Here is a 24,737-nt window from a genome sequence, read left to right on the forward strand (position 1 = left end):
CGGTATACCGACAGTTAGTAGTTGATAATTCCAGTCTATTCATAGCGGGGTTAGTTTTTGTGTAAGACTTCCGGAGGTGACCGTTATTTCACAACATTTTACGACGAGGCTAGGGTGGCGTATGTGACAGATTTAAGCTAACATAGTGGTGGTAGAGTGGTGATATCAAGTCATTAAAATGTATAGATGGCTGAATTTTGGCGACACCTTATTATATGAGTAGAATTCATTTCGAATTCAATTCAAGTGCCAGGAGCGCGTCGGTATGTCCAGCCAGAGGGCTGGGTTCTACCACCGCTTCCACCGAACAAAGCTGGGCTTCTGCGGGTTAGTTAAGACGGAGCATAGAACCCGTGTGGCGCTTCGGGCGCCGTTACGTCGATAAGATATAAGTCCGTACATATCCAGCCATGGATCATTTAAACACCCATATATACCCGTCTGAGTCGCCGGGTCTAATAAAAGAACGGGCCCGGGCTTTCTCAGCGGGTTAGGGAGTTGTCGTTGTAGCCTGATCGTAGTGGTATTTCTGCTCCTCAGGTCAGGTTTATGTAGGTGGGGCGCGGTTCACCGAGTAGTAGAATCGAACTGCTGATTGAGCTACTCGCGGGTGGAATATCGGATAGGTCTACCTGAGTAGATCTGCGGTCCTGTTAGTGACAGCAAGCCCACCAGTTAGTCAAACGTGTGTGTGTTCCCGTTTAGAATTTCCTATTCTCGGCATGGTTCGGAGAGTAGAAAACTGAACAGAGCGGATCAGCAGCGTCAAGAGTTCGTAGTTCGATGTCCTTTAGAAAGTGGCAGGTTATATTAGTAAGCACAGACTCTCCGACCGAGTGACAACCCATGACGCTCACTCGCAGTAAGACACAAACCTTGCTTGGCAACCAAATCTACTGGACCCTCCTCGGCATGCCGAGCCTCCAGTCCGTCCAACACACTCGTAATCCATGACGTCTTGGGCCACAACCGTGCAGCGCAGCCCGAAACAACTAATTATGGCCATGGCGGGCGACGTTGATTTCTGCAGATCCGGCCCATGGAGCCATTTAACTTACAAGTATAACTGCACCACCGATTTTTCAGCCCCTCGTATATACGTATATATATATGCTTCGCGAGAAAGATGCGGGGAGGAATGTTTATTGGCCCGGCCCCCACTGCATGTCCCTGGCTAAGTGGTTTCTAGAGTAGAATGTTTCTGCCCTTTTTGTGGGTTGCAGCATGCATGCACGAGGATATAAATGGCTCCATATATGTGCACTTATGTGCTTTCCTTTCTTTTTTTTGGGAGGATCCGAGGGCCTAGGGGTCTTATATGGACCTACATATCTATCCTATCTATCTGCCTGCCTAATGTGCGCGCAGCATCCAAAGATTTAAGCTAGGGTACATAACTCAGTACCTGTACCGAGTCCTTCGCTTTTAAATCCCGAAACCGACGTTAAGCTAGCCATGGAGCTTCCCACGACGATGAAACAATGCCAACTATTCACTTACATTCTGCTTTACCAACTACTTGTCATACTCCATGTCGTGAGTAACGCTGAGCCACAAATTGCGTATGATACATACCAGCTAGTATCGCTAACGTCATCCATCCACAGTCCGCAGTCCCGCGCCCGCAAGCTGGCCAGCTCGAAACAATACTGTCCACATCCCCACCACTCCTCCTATGAGAATTAACGGCTAATGCTAACGGGCTGGCCATAGAACACTCGTTTCCGCTGAAAGCTCAACCGATAATGGCTCGGCCATTGAAAACACCACGCGGGACCCAGCGTTAACTACACTCCGAACATCATCATCAATATCAGGGCTCCAGATCGATATCTCAAGCTCAAGTTCAGTCGTTACTATAAACGCCACGCTCCTCATCTCAACAATCGTTAATAACGAGACCTCCCGCTCCGCGCTCACATCCACCAGCGTCACCAGCTCGACGAGATTCTACACTATCGACACCTCGACACCTCCACCCCCATCACCACCACCACCACCTCCACCAACACAATCACCACCACCAACTACCGAGTACACCGCTACAACCACTCCCACCCCCACAGCCACAGCCACAGCCACAACCACAGACTCATCCACCGCCCCAACAAGCACAAGCACCGAAGAGCCACTCCGCTACCAAGGGATCTTTGGTACCCCGCCAGTCCCAGCCCCCCTCCCCCATGTACACCCAGCCGGACACAAGCTAACTAGCCTAGGCCTGTCCCTGTGGGCCAAGATCGTGATACCCCTTTCACTCGCGAGCGCGGTGGGGTTCGGCGTCTTCCTGTGCGTGGCGCATAGGAAGAACATGAGGCACAAAAAGGCGCTGGCCATCGCGTCGGGGGAGAGTACACCTGTTATGCGGGAGGTGCACGTGGGGACGTTGGGGAGGCGATTGACGCTGTGATCGGGCTTTGAGCTTTGGTGGCTTGTGATAGGGTAGCTGCTGGGTGGCCAGTGAAGTGTATATATGCGCCCCGGCCCCCCAGAGCGACTCTTGACTAGCTAGACGGTTTCCTTTCCTTTCCTTTCCTTTCCTTTTTTTATTATTTTTCTTCAGGAATTAGTAACCCCGGTAGGGCCCTAGAGAGCGGCGCGGGTAAGAGGCTACATGTAGCTAGCTCTGCTGCATGACCGGTTCCCTATATATTGTACATATTCTTTTTTTTCTCTTGCTGTGCTAGGATTAAAGATATTCTCGTAATATCATTCTATACTCTCGAATTTCAGCGACGTATGGTATCTTGGTACATAGAGCTAGGGCGTTCTACATTCTAGAGTATTGCGATCGTGAATAGATGCATGTATCATGGCCCTTAATAGTGGTCTACATACAACTCACGATGCGAGCTACAGAGTTAATTAAGCTTAGCCCGATCAAACAACACACCCCGTTAGTTTAAAAAAAACCGGTGTTAAACACTCAGAGATATGGTCTACGTCCGGCCCCAAGAGGGATCCATACTCATCAACAGGCTCGATAATTAACGTTTAGCCCGACTCGACCATGCCATTATAGAAACCTGACACGGTCCGGCCAACGTAACACATGTCTTCACTAGTAGACCCAGCCCGGCCGGCGCATACGGCCAGTCAACGTCTATATATGTATATTAAAAACCACAGGTGCACGGGTCTCACACGCATCTGACCATATATATATTCGCGCGCTACATGTCAATATAGAGAGTGTTTTTTGGGCCGAACGTATTAACCCTTATTTAGATATAGTCATGGACTATCACTCGCCCCAATATTACCGATCCTGTTGAAAAGTAGAACGAGTATTTTCAACTGATGTCGAGGTCTAAGGCTAATACATGCTATCTTATAGGAACCTGGACGGGACACTATAATCCTCTTGACAGCGGGATCTTTACTATTTGACACCTGTTCGACACTATAAGCTTACTTCCTTGAACGACATTTTCAATATCAACAGATCCCACGTTTTCACCCTTTCCCCGGCCCCCACCCGACCCGACCAAAGTAATTAGACGAGTGCCCCGGTACAGTACACCTCAGTAGCCTGTACATCCGCTGCCGCCGCCGGAGGAAAGAGCTCACTCAACTGTGACGTTGACAAGTCTGTACATACCGCTCCAGCGGGCCTTGCATGGGAGATAGATATAGCAGAGCTATGGCTTCAACGTGCGGCCTCTACCCCCACTCACGCGTGTTTCATGTGTTAGGCTTGGCGTGTGAAACCGTATATCATGCATCATGAGCTAGCACTCGGTTGCCAGGACCAATCGGCAGATTCTACTACTATATGCGCCGGCGTAGAGTATGGTATCCTGGTGAATATAGGAGAAACTTAGTAGTGCTAAAGTAATGATATGAATGCCCAGCAGGCATATTTGTTTCTCACTTATTCCTCCTATAGCCTAGTGTCTATTAAAGTGTATCTACAGTTATGCACAGGAACGACATCCCATGAGAACTCATCTATCTTCGACGCCTGACCCACCTTCCAGACCTCAACAGCTTACGAGGGCTCGAATATGGGTAACTGTGGGTGAAGCTATCTATGTGCAAAGTCGGCGGGCGCGGGCTTGCTATAAGGCACTTGGGCGGGCGAGTGGGAGCTTGCTCGCCTTTGTGGGGAGTAATTGCGACTAGCTAGGTCGTTGTGTATTCAGGGAAACAGTGTAGATTAAGGGCAATATATCTAAGCTAAGTAATATAACAATGCGGGTCAGATTGCCTGCCTCGAGAGGCGAAGGCTGTTGTTAATTGCTTCAAGTTTCTACGTGTTGATTAAGCTTTTGGGGCGTTTCCGGGATTCAGAGCGACGAAAATTGATATATTGACTTTTGAGATCATAAAATAACGAAATTGATGGTACTTCTGGCCGATTGGGGAGCTCGCGCTATCTAGATTTATAGCAAGAATCTGAATTATGGTGCGTTGAGGATGGGATATCTGATACGGGCGGGTGCTCAGAGCGTCTATCTCCCATTGTTTAAATCACTGTATGAGACTATGCAGGCTGAGAGAATAAGCGCAGTGATTAATCTCTTGAGGGTTGAACAACTATTCCCAAGCTCCCTTTGAACTCCATATGCTCATAATACTCATAAAGTCAAGACTTGTGCTCAGATATTCGTTGCCAAGGACCGGGGTGCTATCTTATCTATTAGCGGGGTACATGACCGCACGTCACAGCCCACCTTGAGCCTCACACGAAGCAACCTCACGCCCCGTACCCAAGTCACCAGCCAACCAGGTTCACCAGTACAAATTTCCCCCAGAACAGCACCAAATACAAATTGAACCACCCATCACTATCAGAATGCATATCCTCGTACCTATCCCCCTCCCTCCCTCCTGCAAACATTACATCTAGTAGTGGTAGTACATTCACTAACCCCCCCCCCCCCTCCCTCTAGGTAGTCAACGACGATGGCCCCCCCTCCCAGCAATCATCCCCCTACATCCACTCCTTCATCCACACGCTCCAATCCCACGGCCACACCGTCTCCGTCGTCCTCCCACACATCCAACGCTCCTGGATCGGCAAAGCGCACCTCGCCGGCCGCCGCCTCACCCCCACCTACTTCCGCCCCGGCACCCTGCACACCGACGACGGCACAACCCACACGCGGCCACGCACCGACGGCGGCGAAGAATGGGTCCTCATCGACGGCACCCCGGCCTCCTGCACGCAGATCGGGCTAAACCACTACTTCCACGACCGCGGCAAGATCGACATGGTGGTGTCGGGGCCCAACTACGGGCGCAACTCGACCTCGCTGTTCAGTCTGAGCTCGGGCACCATCGGCGGCGCGATGGAGGGCGCGGTGTGCGGGGTGAAGAGCGTGGCGCTGAGCTATGCGTTCTTTGACCGCAACCATGATCCGGCGGTGATTAAGGGTGCGTCGGAGGTTAGTGTGAGGGTGGTGCAGTATCTGTTTGAGAACTGGGCCGAGGGTGTGGATCTGTATTCGGTGAATGTGCCGCTGCTGCTGGGTGTGGATGGCGACGGGACGAAGGTGCTGTATACGAATATCTTGCAGAATTATTGGACGATGGGGTCGTCGTTTGAGGAGGTTGAGGCGAACGATGAGCTCGATCCGGACGAGAGGGAGATGCAGATCAGGGAGGGTGGTGAGGGCGTGGGAGGGAGCGACCAGAAAGTCGTGGGGTTGAAGCATAAGACGTTTCAGTGGGCGCCAAAGTTTGCGGATGTGTATAGGAGTGTGGAGGAGGCGCCGCCGGGCAATGATGGATGGGCGGTGAAGGAGGGGCATGTTAGGTGAGTTCTTTTTTTGCCCTGCTTTGGGCTGTGGAGTTATGGCATATATTGATACTGATGAATTGCTCGTTCTACAGCGTGACGCCGTTGAAAGCTAACTTTATGCATTTCGATGGCCTTATTGGGGGCGAGATCAAGCTGTAAGTACTATATACATGAGCTGCGCGCGTGGTCAGAGCTGGGCATAGACTTTGTTACATACAAGCACCGCTGCATCTGTACATCTTGCTTGCTTAGAATCAAATTCCAAAGATCTACCTACCTCTACCCATATTTCTCTTACAGTCCCCCCACCTAACACCCCGCTCTCCAGACCCCAAACCCGCACCCTCGCAGTAAGAGAGTCCTCATCAGCACCCGTAGAGCAAGCAGCCCCCTACTACGCCCTCGTAGACTACGCCGACCCCTACGTCCGCCCGCGCATCCTAGCCGCCCTGCACAAGCACCTACCCGCCCTCCGCATCCTCACCACCCCCATCCCGCAACCCAAGCCCACAGCCAAGATCCTGCATTGGTCCTCCTACGAATCCATCCCCTTCGAGGACATCCTTGCCCACCCCGACAGCGCCCTCTGCAGCTCCTACATCATCCGCAAAGCCCTCATCCGCAAGCACTACCTCTCGCACACCCTCACCTCCTGGACCACCAAGCACCCAGCCTCAATCCTCGCAGGTGCGACATCAACAACATGCGAGCTCGAGCTCGACTACGCCGAGTACCTCGACGAGGCCCTCGCAGAAGCCTACGAGCTGCGCGACTCCCTCGCCGCAAACGACAACCAGCCCCCCTCGCAGCGCCAATGGTGGATCCTGAAGCCGGGGATGAGCGACCGGGGCCAGGGCATCCGGCTGTTCTCGACGCTGCCCGAGCTCGAGGCCATATTTGAGGAGTTTGAGGGCGACGACGACACCGACGACGAAGACGAAGACAACGACAACGACGCCTGGGGCGTCGAGAACGGCAAAGTAGTCACGTCCGACGCGGCCGCAAACGCATCCGGCATCGTCACAAGCCAGCTCCGCCACTTTGTCGCCCAGTCCTACATCCACCCGCCGCTGCTCATCGCAAACACAAAGTTCCACATCCGCACCTACGTGCTCGCCGTCGGCGGGCTGTGCGTCTACGTGTACCGCCGCATGCTCGCGCTCTTCGCGGGACAGCCCTACGTTGCGCCATGGGAAGAGAGCGCCGATCTCAGCGGACACCTCACAAACACCTGTCTCCAGAGCGGGGACCGCGACGGGAGCGTCCGGCTCTTCTGGGACCTCGCTGATGACGTAGCGGGCGGCAAGGAGGCGCTGGAGGGGGTGTGGAGCAAGATACAGCGCATCGTGGGGGAGACGTGGGAGGCTGCGGCGAGGGGGCAGAGGGTACACTTTCAGACGCTGCCGAATGCGTTTGAGGTGTTTGGGGTGGACTTTTTGGTGGATGCGGCGATGGGCGTGTATTTGTTGGAGGTGAATGCGTATCCGGATTTTAGGCAGACGGGGGAGGAGCTGGGGGGTGTGATTGATGGGCTGTTTGAGGGCGTGGTGGAGAGGGCTGTGATGCCGTTTTTGGGGGTGGGTAAGGAGGAGGGAGAGGGGGAGAGTGAGATGGTGAAGGTGTTGGATGTGGAGTTGGGGAGTTGGTAAAGAGGGGGAGGGAGGGAGATCTTGTGCTGTATATAGTTGTGCTTGCATGTACTCTAGATAGAAAGAAAAATGGGGCGGAAGGGCCTTGTAAGATATCGCAGACTTGATTTCCATACGTGCTTATAATCTATGTTGCATCACATGTACATCCCATCCCAGACAACACGAGTAATGAATTCCCTCGAGCCATTCCGAGCATCTCGAGGCATCACCTATTTCGCACAAGCAAGCAAAGTCATGGACCACACTAGGCGGAAGTACCTCGAGGCACTTGTCTCTGCTCTCCTCGGTCGAGGAACCTCGCGGACCACACTAGATGTGACGCACTAGCGCTAAGGCTTTTAGCAGCGTTACAAAAATTCTGTACAACAACCACTTCCTGTGGCCTAATCGGCCGAAGTGTCGCCCAGAGGGGCCGAGGTCGATAGTTCGAACCTCCCAGACTTGGTGGGAAAACATACACTGTGTGACTGGGTAAAGGAGTAGAAGCGGGTCGCCTCTCCTTTTTGCTGCTCTGGACCTTGGAACGGGAATTCTTTTTTTTTTTTTTTTTTTTTTTTATTACTTGTATTGTGTCTACTTGTACGATGCACGCATTTTTTTTTCTTTGGCTCTGTGTACTCCTTGAAGGTAGTGGAGGAGGAGAAGGAGGGGGAGGAGGGGAAGCTGGTATTCAGGGTCGGTAATACCCGTAAAAGGGTTGCGTCTGTCAATCACAAGTCATCACTCGCCTCATATGTTATTACGTAAGTGAGTTAATAGTCTTAGCGCGGAAGTCCCCAATGATTATGGCAACACAACCAATACAGAGCCAATAAATTTACTATACCACCGGGAGATCAACTTCTTACGGTAGCGGTACGTTTGGGCTAAGCTTCAGTTTCTAATATAGCCTGGCAACTAATATTTGACGGGCGGCGGGCCGGGAACCACCAGCAGAGTGTATATCCTATGGCTTTACTCAATTAATTTCCTCTAAAGAGGCCCGGTCGGTGATACTTCATTTTTTTATATTTCCCCAACTATATGTAAGCTAACCCTCCAGTTTAGTCGTATGCATAAAACATAACTACATATATTTTATCATGCATGTACCCACCCCAGCGTCTCCGCAAGTTAAGCCCCGACCCTAAAACTCATGAGGCCTCACCACTAGCACTCCATCCTCATTTCTCTCCCCATAAGACTCAATATAATCCACCTACATCCCCCGCCCCCACCCACTAATCCATACTACCCACTATCCCCATCCACCTTCCTTACCACCTCCCTTACCCCCGCACCATCTTTCTCCCCCCGCGCACTCTTCTCCCCTACCATCTCTGGCTCCGCCGCCCCTAACACCCTCCTCCTCCTCTGCTTCCGATGGCTCGTGCAGCAATACACGCCGGACCCCAGCGCCCCTACCAACACTAGCGGGATCACAATCTTAGCCCAGAGCGCAAACGCTTTCAACCGATCGGCATTAGCAGTAGTAGATGTATTGTATGGGAGGTTCATGATGGGGATGCCATACCAAAGATCCCCTGCTTAGCCGGCGAAACATGATCGCGGTCCGGATCAGTGCCATCGTCAGTTGGGGTGCTTCCGCTCCCACCATCGGTTGGGGTGCCTCCGTTGCCACTTTTACGGGTGGTTCGTATATAGTAAGTACCTGTGCTGGTGTCTGTGTATGTGTATGTAGAGAACGTAGTCAGAAACCCGGTAGTGGAGGAGGTGAAGGATGTAGTGGTGGTGGTGGTGGTGGTGTTTGCGCCTGAGGTTATTGTGGTGGATCTGGAACGGTATGGTTAGCACTTAATTAATGGACTTTCTCAAACATTGTGGAGCGGGCGCGAGTGGGATCTACAATATTGAGAATGGAAATGACCCCTCGGTCTCTATTTCTTGCGGGGCCCCGTTCTGACTAGTACATCAGTACCAATTGGCCCCCACTAAGTCAATCAGAGAAAGTTGATTAGCAGTATACTCACAACGGCACCCAGAATGGCGCAGCAGGCCATTAACAGGCATATGAGGAGTTTCGGACTCATGATTCCCTCCATAATTCTCAGCAGCATTTCTGATCTGTACAAAGCTGGGACACAATTGTGTGTACAACCGTCGAGCACAAGAGCTGGATTATTTGCGCATATTTATCACGCTCCGTGGTAACACAACGGCTGAATATCGCGGGGGAAGAGGAAAACAGCCACTCTACCTATTTCGTACACCGTGCATTAGGATAGTGAGACATGCAGGCGCCGCGTGCGTCATGGGTTGTCACTCGAGTGTGGGTGTGGGGTATGGTGATTTTTGCGGCTGCGAAGCTAGAGGATATTCGTTTAGTGCTGGTAGCTACATTATGTAGGACAACCAGATCTGTAGAGGAGCACGCTAATTGCGAAGACTAGTCGAGTGGTCATGATCACCATACCTACTTAACGATCCTTCGCATAGTCGAGAAGGAGGCCCAATCTCATATCAGGTGTACGAGAGTAGACTCTGGGCCGACGTTTCTTGTGAGGATGCTATATATGTGTAGAGTGTTAATAGTCTCTGCTCTATCGAGACCAAGTATATAACTACGTCTTATAGATGATGTTGATAGAAGGACGCATCAAGCTTGTCTCTGGCTCTAGGCTAGCGATCATATAATAGTCGTCGGTCGGGCGCGAACGTTGTGTTCGTAAACCACCCGTTATAATCGATAGAGTGTGACAGTTCGACCCAAGCCCCAACTCAAGGCCAGTGTCTTGCTGCTGAAGGATATAAGGAGCAAGTGAGAATTTCGAGCTGAGGTTAGGCACTCCGAGGTGATAAGTGTGGGATTTGTAAATGAAACTCTAGGATCGATGGTAAAAAGATTGCATCTGTCAATCACAAGTCATCACTCGCCTTGGATATTATTACGTAAGTAAGCTAATATTCAAGAGAAGTCCCCAATGATTATGGCAACACAGCCAGTACAGAGCCAGTGATTCTACTGTACCGCCATGAGGTCGGCATCTTACAGTAGCGATTTTGGTAAAGTTTCAGTCCTCAATCGCTTGGCAACAAATATTTGACGGGCGGCGGGCCGAGAACCACCAGCTGTATATATATCCTATGGCTTTCCTCTGAGAAGGTCTTCGTAATATTTTATTATATTCTTTATATTTGTCTAACTACATGTACTAAGCTAAACCGTCAGCCCAGTCGAACGCATAAGAATAACTGTTTCAACAAGGAATCGAATCACCTTTTACCTGGGCATACACCTTAGCATTGGAGTGTAGTGTGGTATCAGTAGAGTTACAAAAGCCATAAACTATCCATCCCAGCGTTTCAAAGAAAAAAGAAAAGGAAAAAAAAGGAGAAAACCTCGAACCTAAAGTCCACGCGGCCTTACCATCTCCTCATCATTCCTCTCCGGATAAGACTGGATGCGATCTACCTGCATCCCATCCCCATTCATATCTCCCACCGCCTCCGCCCCCACGCTATCCTTCATCTCCCCCTGCAGCTGCGCCTTTTTCTCCTCCACCACATCTAGGCTCCTCAGCATCCCAATCATTCTCCCCTGCCTCCGACGGCTTCTCCAACAATACACGACGAACCCCAGCGCCCCTATCACCACCAGTAGTGGGATCACAATCTTTGCCCACAGCGCAAACTCTTTTTCCCTGTTTATTAGCAACGGTAGAGGTGCTGTTATTCTTGTTGGATGGGGATTGCTATACCGAAAATCCCTTGACTATCTAGCGAAGGGTCGTAATGGATAGTGTTATTGTTGGTTGGCCTGCTTCTTCCAGTACTAGTGGGCAGTTCGCTGGTTCGAGTGTATGTGTATTCAAAGTATGTGGTCGGATCCCAGGTGGTGGTGGTGGGGGTGGAGAAGGAGAAGGAGGAGAAGGGGGAGGACGAGGACGAGAAGGAGGGGGAGGAGGAGGAGAAGGAGGAGGAGGAGGAGACGGATGATGTAGTGGTTGTGTTCGCGTTTGAGGTTGTGGTGGAGGAGCTGGAATTGTATGGTTAGAACTTGAATTTTCCCCATTGTTGCGCGGGAGTGGGGTTTACATGTTCGATATCAATACCGTTTCTAGTGTTTGTTGCGGGGCTGCATTCTGAGCACATCAGCACCTGCTGTACATTGGCTCCGCTGCCTCAGAGAGACTCAATCAGCAGTATACTCACGGCGCGTAGAAAGACGCAGCTAGCCAACACGCATCTAAGGAGTTTTGAATTCATGATTTCCTCGCGGTGTTGAAACCGCTGGTCCTGGACATGCAAGGCTGAACACAACCGAGAACTAAGCTGGGATATTGGCGCATATTTATCACCTGAGCGATGGTAACACAAGGCTGAACATCTGTCTTCGACTGTCACTATCGGAAAAAAAGAAAAGAAAAGCCACTCGGCCTATTTCGTGCACCGTGTGAGCGGTGAGACATGCAGGCGCCGCGTGCGTCATGGTCTGTCACTCGAAAGATATATGATGACTACCGCAGCCGCAAAGCTGGAGGACATTCGTTGCGGGATAGTAGGGGTAGATATATGATAACCAGAGGAGGTCTTTGAACATTAATCGCTAAGGCTAGTATAGTGGTCTCCGCCTCCATGATTAACGAGTGCTCAGCCTCGTCTGTTCACGATGGTTGCTAGCAACGCGTAGATTATAACGGCTTGCGAATTAGTCGTGTAGATAGATAAATGCCAGACTCATCCATGTTTTTCGGTTTAGCAGCCTGATTCCTATGGTCGGAATACGCGGACTGTCATTTAGCTTGTCTTTAGCTCCAGGCTACCGATGGTATAGTAGTTGCCAGTCAAGTTTGCATGTTGCGTTCACTCTAAACCCCTTGTTATCGATAAAGTGGGACGAGATAGTGAAGAGACTTAACTCTTGTCTTGACAAAGAGTCTAACTATACAGTCACAGATCGGACACGTAGATATATGCCAGTGACAAGTATCGTCAGTGACAGGTTCGGACAGATCACCTATATGGGTTCGGCATCATTGAAATGCCAAATATCCCACACTCGCGCAAGATCATCAACGAGTGATAAGTTGTGACGCACGCTATGTACAGGGCGAATCTGTAGATTGAGTACACCTTTGTTCTTCGTTTCATGAATCCAACTGGATCCCGAGCGGCTGTGGGGTCGCGAGTAGTAAGCGTTGCAGGAAGTAGCTGTCATAGCGACTCTTTTCTGTCGGCTTCGTTCTCTTCTCAACGAAGGCAATCTTTTCGCTCCACGCCGCCCCCGTCTATCAAAGCTACTGCTTCAATTAAGCATCATATTTAATAAGCCTTTACTCGATAATAATACTTTAATACTAACCAGATTACATAAAGCGTGGATTAAAACACGTATGGCTGGGGAACTTGTCAATCAAGAGCCGAGCTTAAATGTAGCCAGCACACAGACAGGCATACTAAGATCCAACACAAAGTTTGTGAGAGCCGCTTCTTGATGCCTTGAAATGACACATACCAATTCATCGAATATACATATAATCAATCCCAAGTACTATAAATCATTGTATTAAGATATTAATACCTCTAAGGTATATAGATATATCTCCAAGTATTACACTCTTCATGTATTACATTAAAAAGTAGATACCGGTAATCATAAAGTACTCCCAGTACCCGCACCGTGCGAACATCTCCATACACTCAAAAAACTAGCCCTAAAACCTATCCCATCCCACCCATGCGAAGTATATCCGACACCATATACCACATCTGTCCGTCAACCTCCTCTTCCTCTTTCCATCACCACATATTATTACCCAAATGGCATCCATGCCAGTATCATGAGTCCTCACTTTTGAGATGATTGATATTCCCCTACTCTTATAGGGCCAGAGTACTGCACCGCCATCATAGTCTATGGCCAATCTTAATGATTGGCGGTGGCCCCTACCTCTTGTAGGGCGAGTGTACTGTACACTCTCATCCACCACAATCGGGGTGATTAATGGTACGAATTTCCAATTAACCCCTTCTATCACTGATTATAAGCTAACATAAAGTTCAGCAATACCAAGACCGAAAGTCTTGACAGATTGATCTGTCGACAGGGAGTCTTGGTTGCAGATGCCCGGCACACAAGGTGAGGAATTATCGTGTGGGGTGGCTGTACTGTACACCACAGGTACATAGCCAACATAGCCGCTACAATCAACCCTCAACAGGGGCGATTGGTGGCCCTTACATCTTGTAGGGTAAGTTTGCTGCCTATTATCATCATTAATTCTCAGCTCCAAAATTAACACTCCATAATATTTTAGGCAAATGTACTGCACCACATTGTCAACTTTGAGATCGAGGTGAATGGTAAACCCCTTATATCTTGTAGGGTATGTTTACTTCCTATGATCTTCATCAATTTTTAGCACTGAGATTAATATCCCATAAATATCGTAGGCAAAGTACTACAACATACCGTAAACCCTGGCGTTGGGGTGAATGGTTGCCCTTACCCCTTCTTGTGGGGCGAATGTACTGCACCACTATCAGCCTCGACAACAGGGCGATTGGTAGCCCTTGCATCCTGTAGGGTACGTTTACTGCCTATTATCATCATTAATTCTCAGCTCCAAAATTAACATTCTATAAATATTTTAGGCAAATGCACTACACCACATTGTGAGTTTTGAGATCGGGGTGAATGGTGGCCCCCTATATCTTGTAGGGTAAGTTTATATGCTACCTATTATCTCCACCAATTTTTAGCTCCGAGATTAACATCCTATAAATTATAGATAAAGTACTGCAACATACCGTTAACCCCGCCATCGGGGTGAATGGTGGCCCCTACCCCTTCTTGTGGGGCGAATGTACTGCACCATCTTCAGTACCGACAACAGGGCGATTGGTAGCCCTTGCATCCTGCAGGGCTGCTGTACTGCACCCCACACCCTCCCCAGAAATGATCCGAAGGATCGATGGGGCCGATCAAATCACCATAGGTCCCATTAGGGTGGGGTGGGCCTCCAAACAACCACCGAAACATCAATCGGTAAGATCAATGCCCCAAACTCTTATAAATCGAGTTTTCTAAAAAGCCACTATATGTACTAACATCAGTTCTAGGGTGGAAGTCGATAAATCCCAGATCGATCCTGTAGGGTGGCTGTACTGTCCACCACACCTTCACCTTACCAAGCCCACTGTCATCATTCATGACGGGGCGATTGGTGGCCCTTGCAATCCTGCGGGGCCAGTGTGCTGCCCACCACGATGCCACCACCATCTTCGACATCATCGACATCAACATTGGTGTCGGTGGCCGGTTTTGCGGCCGTTTAATTTCTTTTGCCCTTTTATAGGGAAAAGATGTTGCAAGTGCCGGATCCAGCACAGCAAGGGAGTAGCGGTAGGGGGCAGTCACATTCTGCGGGGCGGCCACCACCCCCGCACCAAGGAGACTGGTGGCCGTACCAGATCACCCTGGGGGGCGATTGGTGGCCGTACCAGATCACCCTGGGGGGTTGACTGGTGGCCGTACCAGATATCCTGGGGGGTGCCTGTACTGCGCAACGCATGTGTAAGTCTCCCTTCTATATATTCCTTTATCTGTGGCAATTCATGCATATGGCTAACATATAAAAATCCAGCCGAGCCAGAGTTGGCACTGTTACAGCTGTCGGCTGTCCAGTGACTATATACTCAACAGACCAGGTGGATGGATACACCCACACGACATCAATCTCCTCCTCCTCCTCTTCAACCCTTTAATGGTCCGTACCCAGACACCGTCGCTCCATCCACTCTTTCCCATCCCTATCTACCACCTCACCTCACCTCACCAAGTAAGCTAGAACCATACTCCGAAATAACTTATAGAGATCTAACCTCGACTCCGAAAAACAGATGGCCAGATGCATCACCTTCTGGTCCATCACCAAATGGCCTGGTGCCTCTCCAGAACCGCACCTCCGGTTTTAATCGTTGGTTGCATTGGCATCAGATGGCCTGATGCTCCTCCGGAGCTGCACCACTCCTGGCTCTGGTGGTTGAGCCTGTTGGAATTCTCGAAGATATAGGGTGGGAAGTAGGACAAGAGTTGCAGGTCCACCTGCGCGGTGCGGTTCGGTGGGGGGAGTATTTTTGTGGGGGTCGGGAACCAGGGACGGCATGAAGGTTGGACGTGTTTCTGTAAATATATTAATATTAATATTATAAAATCAAATGTTTTGTGAATTTTGTGATGATTAAAAAAAAAAAAAAAAAAGAGAGAATATCATGATGATGAGTAGGTCATGGAGCATCACTCGTCGGGTCCTTGGTGTGTGGCGGGTGATTGATTGTGATTGTTTCGTTTGAAGTGCAGAGGGTGATTTATTGTATTGCGTATAACCTTTAATCTCCTGACGACACTTGTTACTTCTGTCGACCACCACCACTTCTGACACCCGCCTGATCCGTGACTACAGCCGCATGTTTTAGACCCCTCGTCAAGCCCATTTCACTTCATACCTCACCCTACTTTTTACACATCATTTTTATAACGAATTATCAATCAATTAACCAACCAACCTGTCCTACTTACGAATTATCAGCCAATCAATCAACTAGTCCTACTTTTTCAACAGCTTGTGTGAGTAATGTGCGGGTGATCCACGGTGATTGACTCGGAGCTGATGTGACCTGGGGCTCTTTCCTCGCAGGCTCTATTTCTGCAACATCACGGATGATTACAAAATCATATAAAAAAAACTCAGTAAGGATATATTCTATATACTCTAAATATACAACCTACAACTACATACACACCCAATCTACACCTTCCCCTCACCCTTCACCTCGCCCTTCACCCCACCCCCCGCTCCGCCTCCCCCACTTGCACCCTCTGTCTTCCCCCTCCATCCCCATCCTCCCTTCCACCCCACCCACCCCGCCCCCGGTGCTCTCGCCGCCAACACCACCAACGCAAGCCCCGCAAATCCCACCCCCGCCCCCGCACTCCCCTTCCACCCATACCTATGCAGCAATGGCGCCCCACTCGCCGTCCCCACCACCTGCCCAAAAAACACCCCCAACATATACACACTATTAACCCTATTCCTCGCGCCCGCATCCAACCGATAGATCGCCGTCCTATTACTCACCTGCGTCGTCTGAATACCCAAATCCACCAGAAACGCCTGCAGCACCGGCGCAGCTACCGAATACAGCCCTCCAAAGCATCCCACCACCTGTCCCGCCAGCACCACGAGGAGCCCCAGCAGCAGCCCAAGACTCGGCGTGTGCCGGTCGATGACGAAGCGGCCGACGAGCGGCGCGAGGAAGATGGCCGCGACGCCGATGAGGCCGAAGAGGCCGACGACGAGCGACGAGTATCCGTATGGCGGGGCGATGAGCAGGAATGTGAGTGTTGTCCAGTATGTGGTGAAGACGGCGCTGACGCAGAGGCCGATCAGCGCGGCCTGCACGAGCGTGGGGTGGGCTTTGGCGAGCGCGAAGAGGGAGAGGAGGGAGCGCGTGTAGGTGAGGCCCGAGGGGTTGGTGGACGGGTAGTCAGGCATGAAGAGGTAGAGGAGCACGAAGATGAGGGCTTGCAGGCCTAGGGCGACGTAGTAGACGGTGCGCCAGTGGGTGAACTGTGTGATAATGCCGGAGAGGATGCGGGCGAGGAGCATGCCCAGTAGGATGCCGGAGGTCACGTATGACAGTGCTGTAGCTCTTTTCGCCGGCGGTGCAAGACTACACAATACTGTCAGCATCTATATATATATATCAAACAGAATAGACCCCAGGATGAAGGTAGACTCACTCCCCCACCAGCGGCAACATCAACTGCGGCGTCACCGTCGACACCGCAACTACAAAACTAAACGCCGCAAACACCTCAAAGCTCCTCGTCACACACAATGCCACCCAACACAGCGTCGTAAACAATATCAGCACCAGCACCAGCGCCCTCCTCCTAAACAGGTCTCCAAGCGGATTCAGGAACAGCAGCCCGCTCGCATACCCCGCCTGCATGAGCGTGGGCACGACGGCGACACGCTCATACGAGACATTAAAAGTCTCGGCCATCTTATCGAGGATGGGGTGGTTGTAGTATAGATTTGCGACAGTGAAGGTGGCGGCAAAGGCAAACAGGAGGTTGAGCGCAAAGGTGAACTCGAAGGGGGTGGTGGGGTCGTAACGGCAGCGGGCGGGCACATAGCGGAGGATCCCCAGGAGACGCTGGCCGGCGGTCGGGGTCTTGAGGTTGTTGGACCCGCTGTCGGTGCTGTCGACGGCAGATTCGGCGGCTTCATGGGCCATGGTTCGGTTGCTATGCGGCCGCGGCAGCGGGGGCGGTGATCTGGGTGGGGATGGCGACGGCGGCGGGGATGATAATCTTAATCTTGAAATCAATACTCCACCACCAGCTGCTACTGCTGCTGCTGCTGCTGCTGGCACTATCACGGTCACGGTTCTTGAAAACCCGGATGCTGATACTCAGTGACATAACAATAACACCACTTCCACTTCTTCAACCAGCCAGCCAACAGGGCCGGGTCCTTTTTTTGTAGGCCGTTGTAGGTCCCATTCTCCCTCCCCCGTAGATTGCCGAGATCCCTTGCAACTGAGGGAGACCCGGATTAGTTAATAAGCGGACTCTCTAGTCTCCTCTCTCTCGCACCTTCCCAAGACGCTCACTCGGCGGGCCGGCAGATTGGGTACCGATTGTCTGTGGCGGTTGAATTATTAGCCGTTCATTTGGTACTGGGGCTCACGTGACGGAGTCTACTCTAGCTGCATGCCCGGGACTGAAAAAGTCACAAACTCCCAACTCCCGGGGACCTGGGTGGGACCTGGTAAATACATGGAGTACTATATCTGTTAGTCTGTATCTGGCTACCATCGTGAGTAATAGTAGCTTAGTACTCTAGGTAGCATATCGCTTATCTCGCGATCTGTAGCATGGCAGTTCTACTACGTACCTCCACTACTATTGTCCTACCTACTATTGCTCTACCTACTAGCACTACGTAGGTACTCTGCCTCTGTCAGTACCCCTCTACTACTACTACCACTACTACTCTACCCCTCCACCCCTCCCCTTCCACCTCTCTATCCCCGAGCGTCCCCACCACAACCCCCGCCGCCCCCAACACGGGTATGTACAACATTTTAGGCTCTGGCCATGATCGTGACATCTGATCGAAACACCACCACCTACATACTATATCTCTACTCTACACCCAACCCACCAACCCACTATATAGGTTTTTGTTTTTTGTTTAATTCATACTCGCATGCAACCCTTAGGCCACTACCACTATTTAGGTTTTATTTTTGGCCCGCCGCATCGGTGGTAGAGGTAGAGGGTGAAGTGTTTCAGCCTTGTGGCCTTGCAATTGTAGATTCGATCCCCATCCCGGGTTGGATGCACACCACACGAGGTTTGGAGATGGGGATGCTTTCTCGATCTTGGGTTTCTTGTGTGTGTGTGTGTGTGTGTGTGTGTGCGTGCGTGTGTGGGGTTGGCCGTTGTTGGCAGTTTTTTTTTTTTCTTCTTGGGAGGGGATGTTGTCTAGTGGTGGGTAGAGGGGGAAAGTGCACGTCAGTCAGGCACAAAGTAGAGTGGCATGTAGAGTGGAATAGTAAGTAGTAAGTGAGTAAAGTAAGTATTCAGTATGTAACACATCCCCCCCTCCTCCTCCGCCTCCTCCTCCCTACAGAAGCTACTAACAACAAAATCGTAGATCCAGCCATCCAACAGCCAATTGAATCGAAGAGAAGAGAAATAGGATATACGTCAGAAAATACAAGACTTAATAGTACTAATAAGGGTAAGCTAGAGGGGGGGTGGTTAGGGTAGTAAATAAAATAAAAATAAAAAAGACCCAACACAGATAAAACACAGACGGCCAGACAAATAGAAGGTGATGATAAAAGCGAACGGAGAAAAAGACGGGTTCCAGAAAGACTAGCTTTTGCGCCTAGGGGAATAAAGGGAATAAAATAAAAAAGAGAAAAACAGGAAGTAAAAATAAATATTCCCCCAAAATAAGTTGATAAAAGCAGAAAAATAGACAAAATCCAAACACCGTATTCATAGTCGCGTTACAGTCGTCAAGGTATAAACGCATTTCCCACCCGCTGCCCCTTTCCAAAAAGCAGAAACCCAAGATCCAAAATCCAAAATCCAGACCAAATTAGAGAAACAAAAGGAACCAACAAGCGAGTGCAAGGAAAAACCACTCCTCTTTTTTTTTTCGTCCTTCATCCATCTGCCCACAATCCCTATTTTTTTAGTACGGAGTACCCCCAACAGCCGGCACCCTCAACTCATTAATGACCGTCTCAAACGCCTTCGCATCACCGGGTACCATAAACCTCAACTCAAAGTTCTTCCACGTATTCGTGTCAAAGTAGTCCGTAAACGCAAACTGCCTCATAGTACGGAGCACAATCTTGTTCGATCTTGAGCAGTGCATCCACTCTGGCTGTCCAATGTAGTCCGTGATGAACGCAGTCCAGACAGTGCTATCCGTGAACTCGCCCTCGACGTTAGCCGACGCGAGGCGGACGACGCCTGAGTCGCGGTCCCGCAGGACGCGCAGGAGGTGTGGGTAGCCGGCGTCGTCGATCTCGGCTGAGAAGAGGAGCTCTTCGCCATCGAGCCAGTATTCGGACTTTTTGGGGCTTGGTGCGTTGGGCCCGTTGAAGCGTAAGGCGAGGAAGGTGTGGTAGAAAAGGACCATGTCTGCCAAGAGATTTTTGTTAGTGAAATGATCGGTTGGACGGGTTAGTTTTGATTGGGGGAGGCATACTCTCGATGTCGGTGAAGTAGAGACACGCCCACATGATTCCACGTCTCTTGAGGTGTAGGCTGCTGCCTGCTCGGCTGACTGTGAGGAGACTGGCATCGATGAATGTTTGGAACTTGTTTGGTGCGGAGCGCTGGTTGAAGTAGTCGCCTGAACCGACGCCGAATTGCGGGCCGATGGTGCATACTACTTTGGCTGCATCGCTACTTTCATCGCGATAGAGACGGAGAGTAAGGTCGTTATCAAATTCGCTGCAACGATAGCATTAGCAAGAAAAATTCCATAGAGCAGAAAATTGGAAGAGAAATAAAACATACACTTTGATGATCTCAATCTCCTCCCTCGCCATACTCAACGAGTCCATAGGCATCCCAAAGCATTGCGAACCCTCAACATTCCTACGCCACAATAACGAATTAACACTCAAATCCTTCACGACGATCTTCGAACCGCGCGGTACGGGAGATTTGTACCTTGATCCAGAGCTGCTACCACCACTGCTACCGCCGCTGCTTACTGGACTGACATTTCCAGGGGCTGGCACATCGGAGATACCGTTCCACCAGCTTGGTTTGGATCCGGGCACGGCAGCAAGGGCACTACCAAGACCACCACTTCCCCTCGACCTTCCGGCAGGAGACGACATTGGTGATGGTGCTGGTGGTGGTGCATACCTACTGGGAGGCGTCATTGGTGTCTCAGGTGACATAGGCCTCGACCCATGAACGGACCCATGGGGAGACCCATGAGAGGATCCATGGACGGATCCGTGGGTAGATCCGTGGGAAGATCCATGCGGAGATGACATATGGTGATACCTAAGCGGCTCCATAGGTGGTGTGGGCGGGAACGACGTCGTCAATCCAACACCTGGGGTGAAACTCCTCCTCTGTGGCTCCATGGGTGGTGTCGGTGGAAATGTTCCAGGGGGAACATAGGTCCGGCGTTGTTGCTGAGGTGCGTCATAAGGAGGTGAAGGAACTGGTGCCGGGCATCTGTAGACATATGTCTTCTCTTCTGGATAGCGTCTTCGATGGTCCTCCATGTCACGGACTTGCCTGGCAGCACGCTCGTGGCTCTCGCCATGGTACTTCACCTTCTCCTTCGTGCGGTGTGTCTCGGTCCGACCAGTACCGTTTTTACTAGAAGGGCTTAAAGGTTAGCAATGCTGATACCATCGCCAAGACCGAGTGAGACAAAACGACGATCCAATCCCGCAAGCCTCCCGAAACAACCGAGTTGAAACGCGGGGTAGCAGATCAATTGGCTACTTAAAAAAAAAAAAAAGATGGGTGAAATAATTACAATTGAAGAATGCCCTTCAACTGCAACAAGAACGTCTTGTGAACTTCCAATCTTCCAACAAGAGCATATCCATCTGCTTTATGAAAGCTCTCCTGTATTTCGTACCATGCCCTTCTTGCACTCGCTAGCCGTCTCCCAGATGTGTATCGTGCCACAATAACATCCAATTCCCTCAAGCTCCTGGAGCAGCTTCCAATACCCAGTTCAATGTCGTCCAGCAACTCTCGCGATGAGCGATTGAACCGAGGGTCTTGAAATGCTAGATCGAGATCCCTCAATATGGCTTTGATGTCAAGTAGACAGTTAAAAACACCACGAATATCACGCGAAGAGTCCTCTGGAAGGTCATCAGTGTAGCGATGAAGGGATTCTGCGATGGTCCCTGCAATGGCTGAGGTGGTGAGAACACCGAATATAGCCGACCTGTCAGCCATCGGAACAAGCGAGATCCTTTTTCTTTATTGGATGTATCCTCTTTTTTTTTTTTTTTTTTAAGAAAATATATTTTTGGATATTTTTTTCGGTGGTCGAATTGGTTTCTTTGGATGGGTCGAGGGTTGATCTTTAAAGCTTGCTGGCCATGGAGCAATTTCGGAACACACACGAAAACGAAGGAAAGAAAAAAGTCGAAATCTCAACGCCGAACGAGCTGTTTTTAGACCCTCCGTGTGAAGGGTGCGGACCGACCAGATAATGTAATATCTCTCGAGGCGGGCTGACAGCCTAGCTGCCCTTTGAAAGAGGGGATGTTACCATGCGGCTCCAGGTCAAGGTGGGCTCTGACGTGTCTGGCAGAGTACGAGGAGAATGTGGTTATCAATGCATCACCACTTTTAGCGTCAATACTCCCCGCTGGTTCTGAACTGTCTTTTCCAGAGAGCCTGCTGCAGAGGGCCCATAGGGATGTAAACGTCTGGTTGTGACTGGCTCTCAACGATGGACAAAAAAAGTTACTGTACCCTTCACCAATTGGATTCGAGGTGCACCCTCCCTGCTCTGACCACTACCAGAATCATGCCCAAACCAAGGCACGCACAAGCCTTAGACCGGAGGTGTGGGGGAGAACTTTCGGCGAGCGGAGCTCCAGTTTCATGCAGAAGCAAGCAGCAAGCAGCAGCAAGCATCAGCATCCATAAAAAACCCCGCGAGGTGCGCCGCTCGCTAGCGATCCCACTGACCAACAGTAAGCGAAATCGTAGTCCAACTTTGCAACCGTCCCCCCTTCGTATGGTAGTATATATCTGACCCTGCGGCCGTTTGTTGACGAAATTGATTCTGATAGGGCCACGCTGTTGCTGCATCATCGATTGAGTACTTTCAGCATTGGTTTACTTGGGTGCCTTCTTACCCCACCCAGATAACCCACCCTTCTCCACCGCCTTCTAACCTCCACCAGCATAGAAGGCTCTCGTGAAACCGGTCAGCAACAAGATATATCGCTCTTTCCCAAGATCACAAGAAATTCCTGCGCATATCCGCAATGATCTCCTTCCGATCGAGCGATCATGTTCCCTGACCTAAAAAACTTCCGAGAATTGAAACTGTACTCTCTCTATTTCTCTCTCCCGGCCCTCAATTCCATCCAGCCACAGCAGAGAAACCAGGCAAATCGGTTTCTTCTCCCGGGATTTAGATCTGCGGCGCGGAAAGGACGGGTTTCTCTGAAGGAGAAAAAAAAGGAAAAATCATCTTTCTTGGTAACATGACTTGAGTAATAGTCCAACAGGCTCAACAATATTCCAGTCGGCGAATGATGGCGTATGTATTTTTTTCTCTTTGTTATGCAGGAACCCTATGAACATGGACAACCAGAAGAGTACAAAACCAGGGAAAACAAAATACAAATACTTGACCCTATCCCATCGTTAGAGAGACGAACATCCAACATCAAGGTAAAACCCAATTCGCGTGGGAAAGCGAGGTGTAGGGAAAAAAACAAAAGAATGGGAGAAACAACCCAGAAAAAACGTACCATCACATGCAGTCCACCTAGGGTGGTGGTGGGGTTTTCTGTCAACGGCTGCAGGGTTGTGGCGGATCGTGGGATAGCACTCAAGTCCCAGTCTGCAATGTGTTTCCAATCCACGATCTCTGTGAGAACGCCGCCACAGAGAAAATCAAAACCACCAAACACGAATGCAAACGTGGTGCCCCTGGCGGCGCCGCCCCGGCGGAGAAGAGTAGGCAAAGACAGGCACCTACCTTCCGGTGCACCGTGCCCGGCATGAGTATAATAACCGGCACCAGTCTCTGCTCGAGGACTAAATCCGAACCATCGTCATAGGCAGCCTAGCAGTGACCTGCCTGCACATTAAGGGCATGTAGGTAAGCAATATAGAATAACAGCACCTTACGGGTATTCCAAAAAAGAAATCGATGATTTCCCAAGGGCCTAATCCTCGATTCGTTCTCCCCTAACTTGAGATTCCGATGACGGGCTGCCCGCCACGAATCCCATCAGTGAAGAACCACCCCACCCACCCCCAACCTATCTCCAGCAAGTCATCAAGCGGCCATCCGGCGGTCCATCAGAGCATCAGTAAGCCATCAGAAGGAAACCAATGTATGGCGGGGTAGACATCTTCTATATCGCATGGCAGGTATCGCAGAAATGACGGACCGGAAGAATCGCTTCTGCTATACCCAAATTGTCAGTATATGTACCTGTGCATAGGGTAGAGTACCTTGCCTGCCTACCTACCTACAGGTAGAGTAGAACAGCGGAAACCGCGCCATCGTAATAAACCCATTTCCTCCCTCTCCCCTCTCTTTTTTTTCTCTCTCTCCATCAGAAACGAACGAAAGGGAGAAGAGTGAGAGAGGGAAGGAAAAAAAGTTGGCTCCGTTTTCCTCCGCTTGCAAAAGAATTCGACCGATGTGATTATTCCCCTGACCCCCAGGTGCCCGTGATCACTGTAGGGTACAGCCTCACCTCCCGATTGAGGTCAAGATGCGAATTGCGAAACCACTTCCCCATCTTCAGATGTGTGGGAGAAATTCTAGTCTGGGCGGGATGGGATCCCTCATCATATATGAGTACGACAATGACGCTGAGTACGTAACCATACTCAGTTCTCGCTCCCTGAGTGATATGATCCGACGATGGGTAAGGCGAGCAATAACGGACAAAATCTGACAGGAAACGAACAGATGACCTTATTTTTATTCTTCCCCTTAGTTTCAGGTTTTTCTACTGCCTTCTTTCGTTCTACCGCCTCGGGCTTGAAGAGAAAATCCTTGATACGTTTTTACTTTTTCTTTCTATATCCTTATTTATTTTTTTCTTTTTTTTTT

At 50.3% G+C, this 24,737-nt stretch overlaps 6 protein-coding genes across 6 annotated transcripts; 2 read left to right on the plus strand and 4 right to left on the minus strand.

Annotated features, from left to right (window-relative positions):
- Positions 1-1,455: 1,455 nt before the first annotated feature.
- On the plus strand, positions 1,456-2,410 carry LAJ45_09447 (uncharacterized protein; the record flags this gene model as incomplete). The annotated part of the gene is made up of 4 exons (XM_046118990.1): positions 1,456-1,536; positions 1,608-1,651; positions 1,714-2,153; positions 2,220-2,410. The coding sequence occupies 4 exons, from the start codon at positions 1,456-1,458 to the stop codon at positions 2,408-2,410; spliced, it is 756 nt and encodes a 251-aa protein (XP_045967805.1).
- A 2,388-nt stretch (positions 2,411-4,798) lies between these two features.
- LAJ45_09448 (uncharacterized protein) lies at positions 4,799-7,395 on the plus strand (the record flags this gene model as incomplete). The annotated part of the gene is made up of 4 exons (XM_046118991.1): positions 4,799-4,810; positions 4,896-5,761; positions 5,839-5,901; positions 6,075-7,395. 4 exons carry the CDS (start codon positions 4,799-4,801, stop codon positions 7,393-7,395), a joined length of 2,262 nt encoding a protein of 753 aa, XP_045967806.1.
- A 1,233-nt stretch (positions 7,396-8,628) lies between these two features.
- LAJ45_09449 (uncharacterized protein) lies at positions 8,629-8,895 on the minus strand (the record flags this gene model as incomplete). Its single annotated transcript, XM_046118992.1, has 1 exon — positions 8,629-8,895. One exon carries the CDS (start codon positions 8,893-8,895, stop codon positions 8,629-8,631), a length of 267 nt encoding a protein of 88 aa, XP_045967807.1.
- A 1,849-nt stretch (positions 8,896-10,744) lies between these two features.
- Positions 10,745-11,604, minus strand: LAJ45_09450 (uncharacterized protein; the record flags this gene model as incomplete). The annotated part of the gene is made up of 4 exons (XM_046118993.1): positions 10,745-11,031; positions 11,097-11,374; positions 11,434-11,480; positions 11,551-11,604. The coding sequence occupies 4 exons, from the start codon at positions 11,602-11,604 to the stop codon at positions 10,745-10,747; spliced, it is 666 nt and encodes a 221-aa protein (XP_045967808.1).
- Positions 11,605-16,148: 4,544 nt separating this feature from the next.
- On the minus strand, positions 16,149-17,643 carry LAJ45_09451 (uncharacterized protein; the record flags this gene model as incomplete). Its single annotated transcript, XM_046118994.1, has 2 exons — positions 16,149-17,073; positions 17,144-17,643. 2 exons carry the CDS (start codon positions 17,641-17,643, stop codon positions 16,149-16,151), a joined length of 1,425 nt encoding a protein of 474 aa, XP_045967809.1.
- A 1,976-nt stretch (positions 17,644-19,619) lies between these two features.
- Positions 19,620-21,877, minus strand: LAJ45_09452 (uncharacterized protein; the record flags this gene model as incomplete). Its single annotated transcript, XM_046118995.1, has 5 exons — positions 19,620-20,074; positions 20,142-20,389; positions 20,456-20,536; positions 20,612-21,280; positions 21,444-21,877. The coding sequence occupies 5 exons, from the start codon at positions 21,875-21,877 to the stop codon at positions 19,620-19,622; spliced, it is 1,887 nt and encodes a 628-aa protein (XP_045967810.1).
- Positions 21,878-24,737: the final 2,860 nt, after the last annotated feature.

Source organism: Morchella importuna (assembly GCF_003444635.1).
Source record: "Morchella importuna strain M04M26 chromosome Unknown Morimp01GS036, whole genome shotgun sequence".
NCBI lineage: Eukaryota > Fungi > Ascomycota > Pezizomycetes > Pezizales > Morchellaceae > Morchella > Morchella importuna.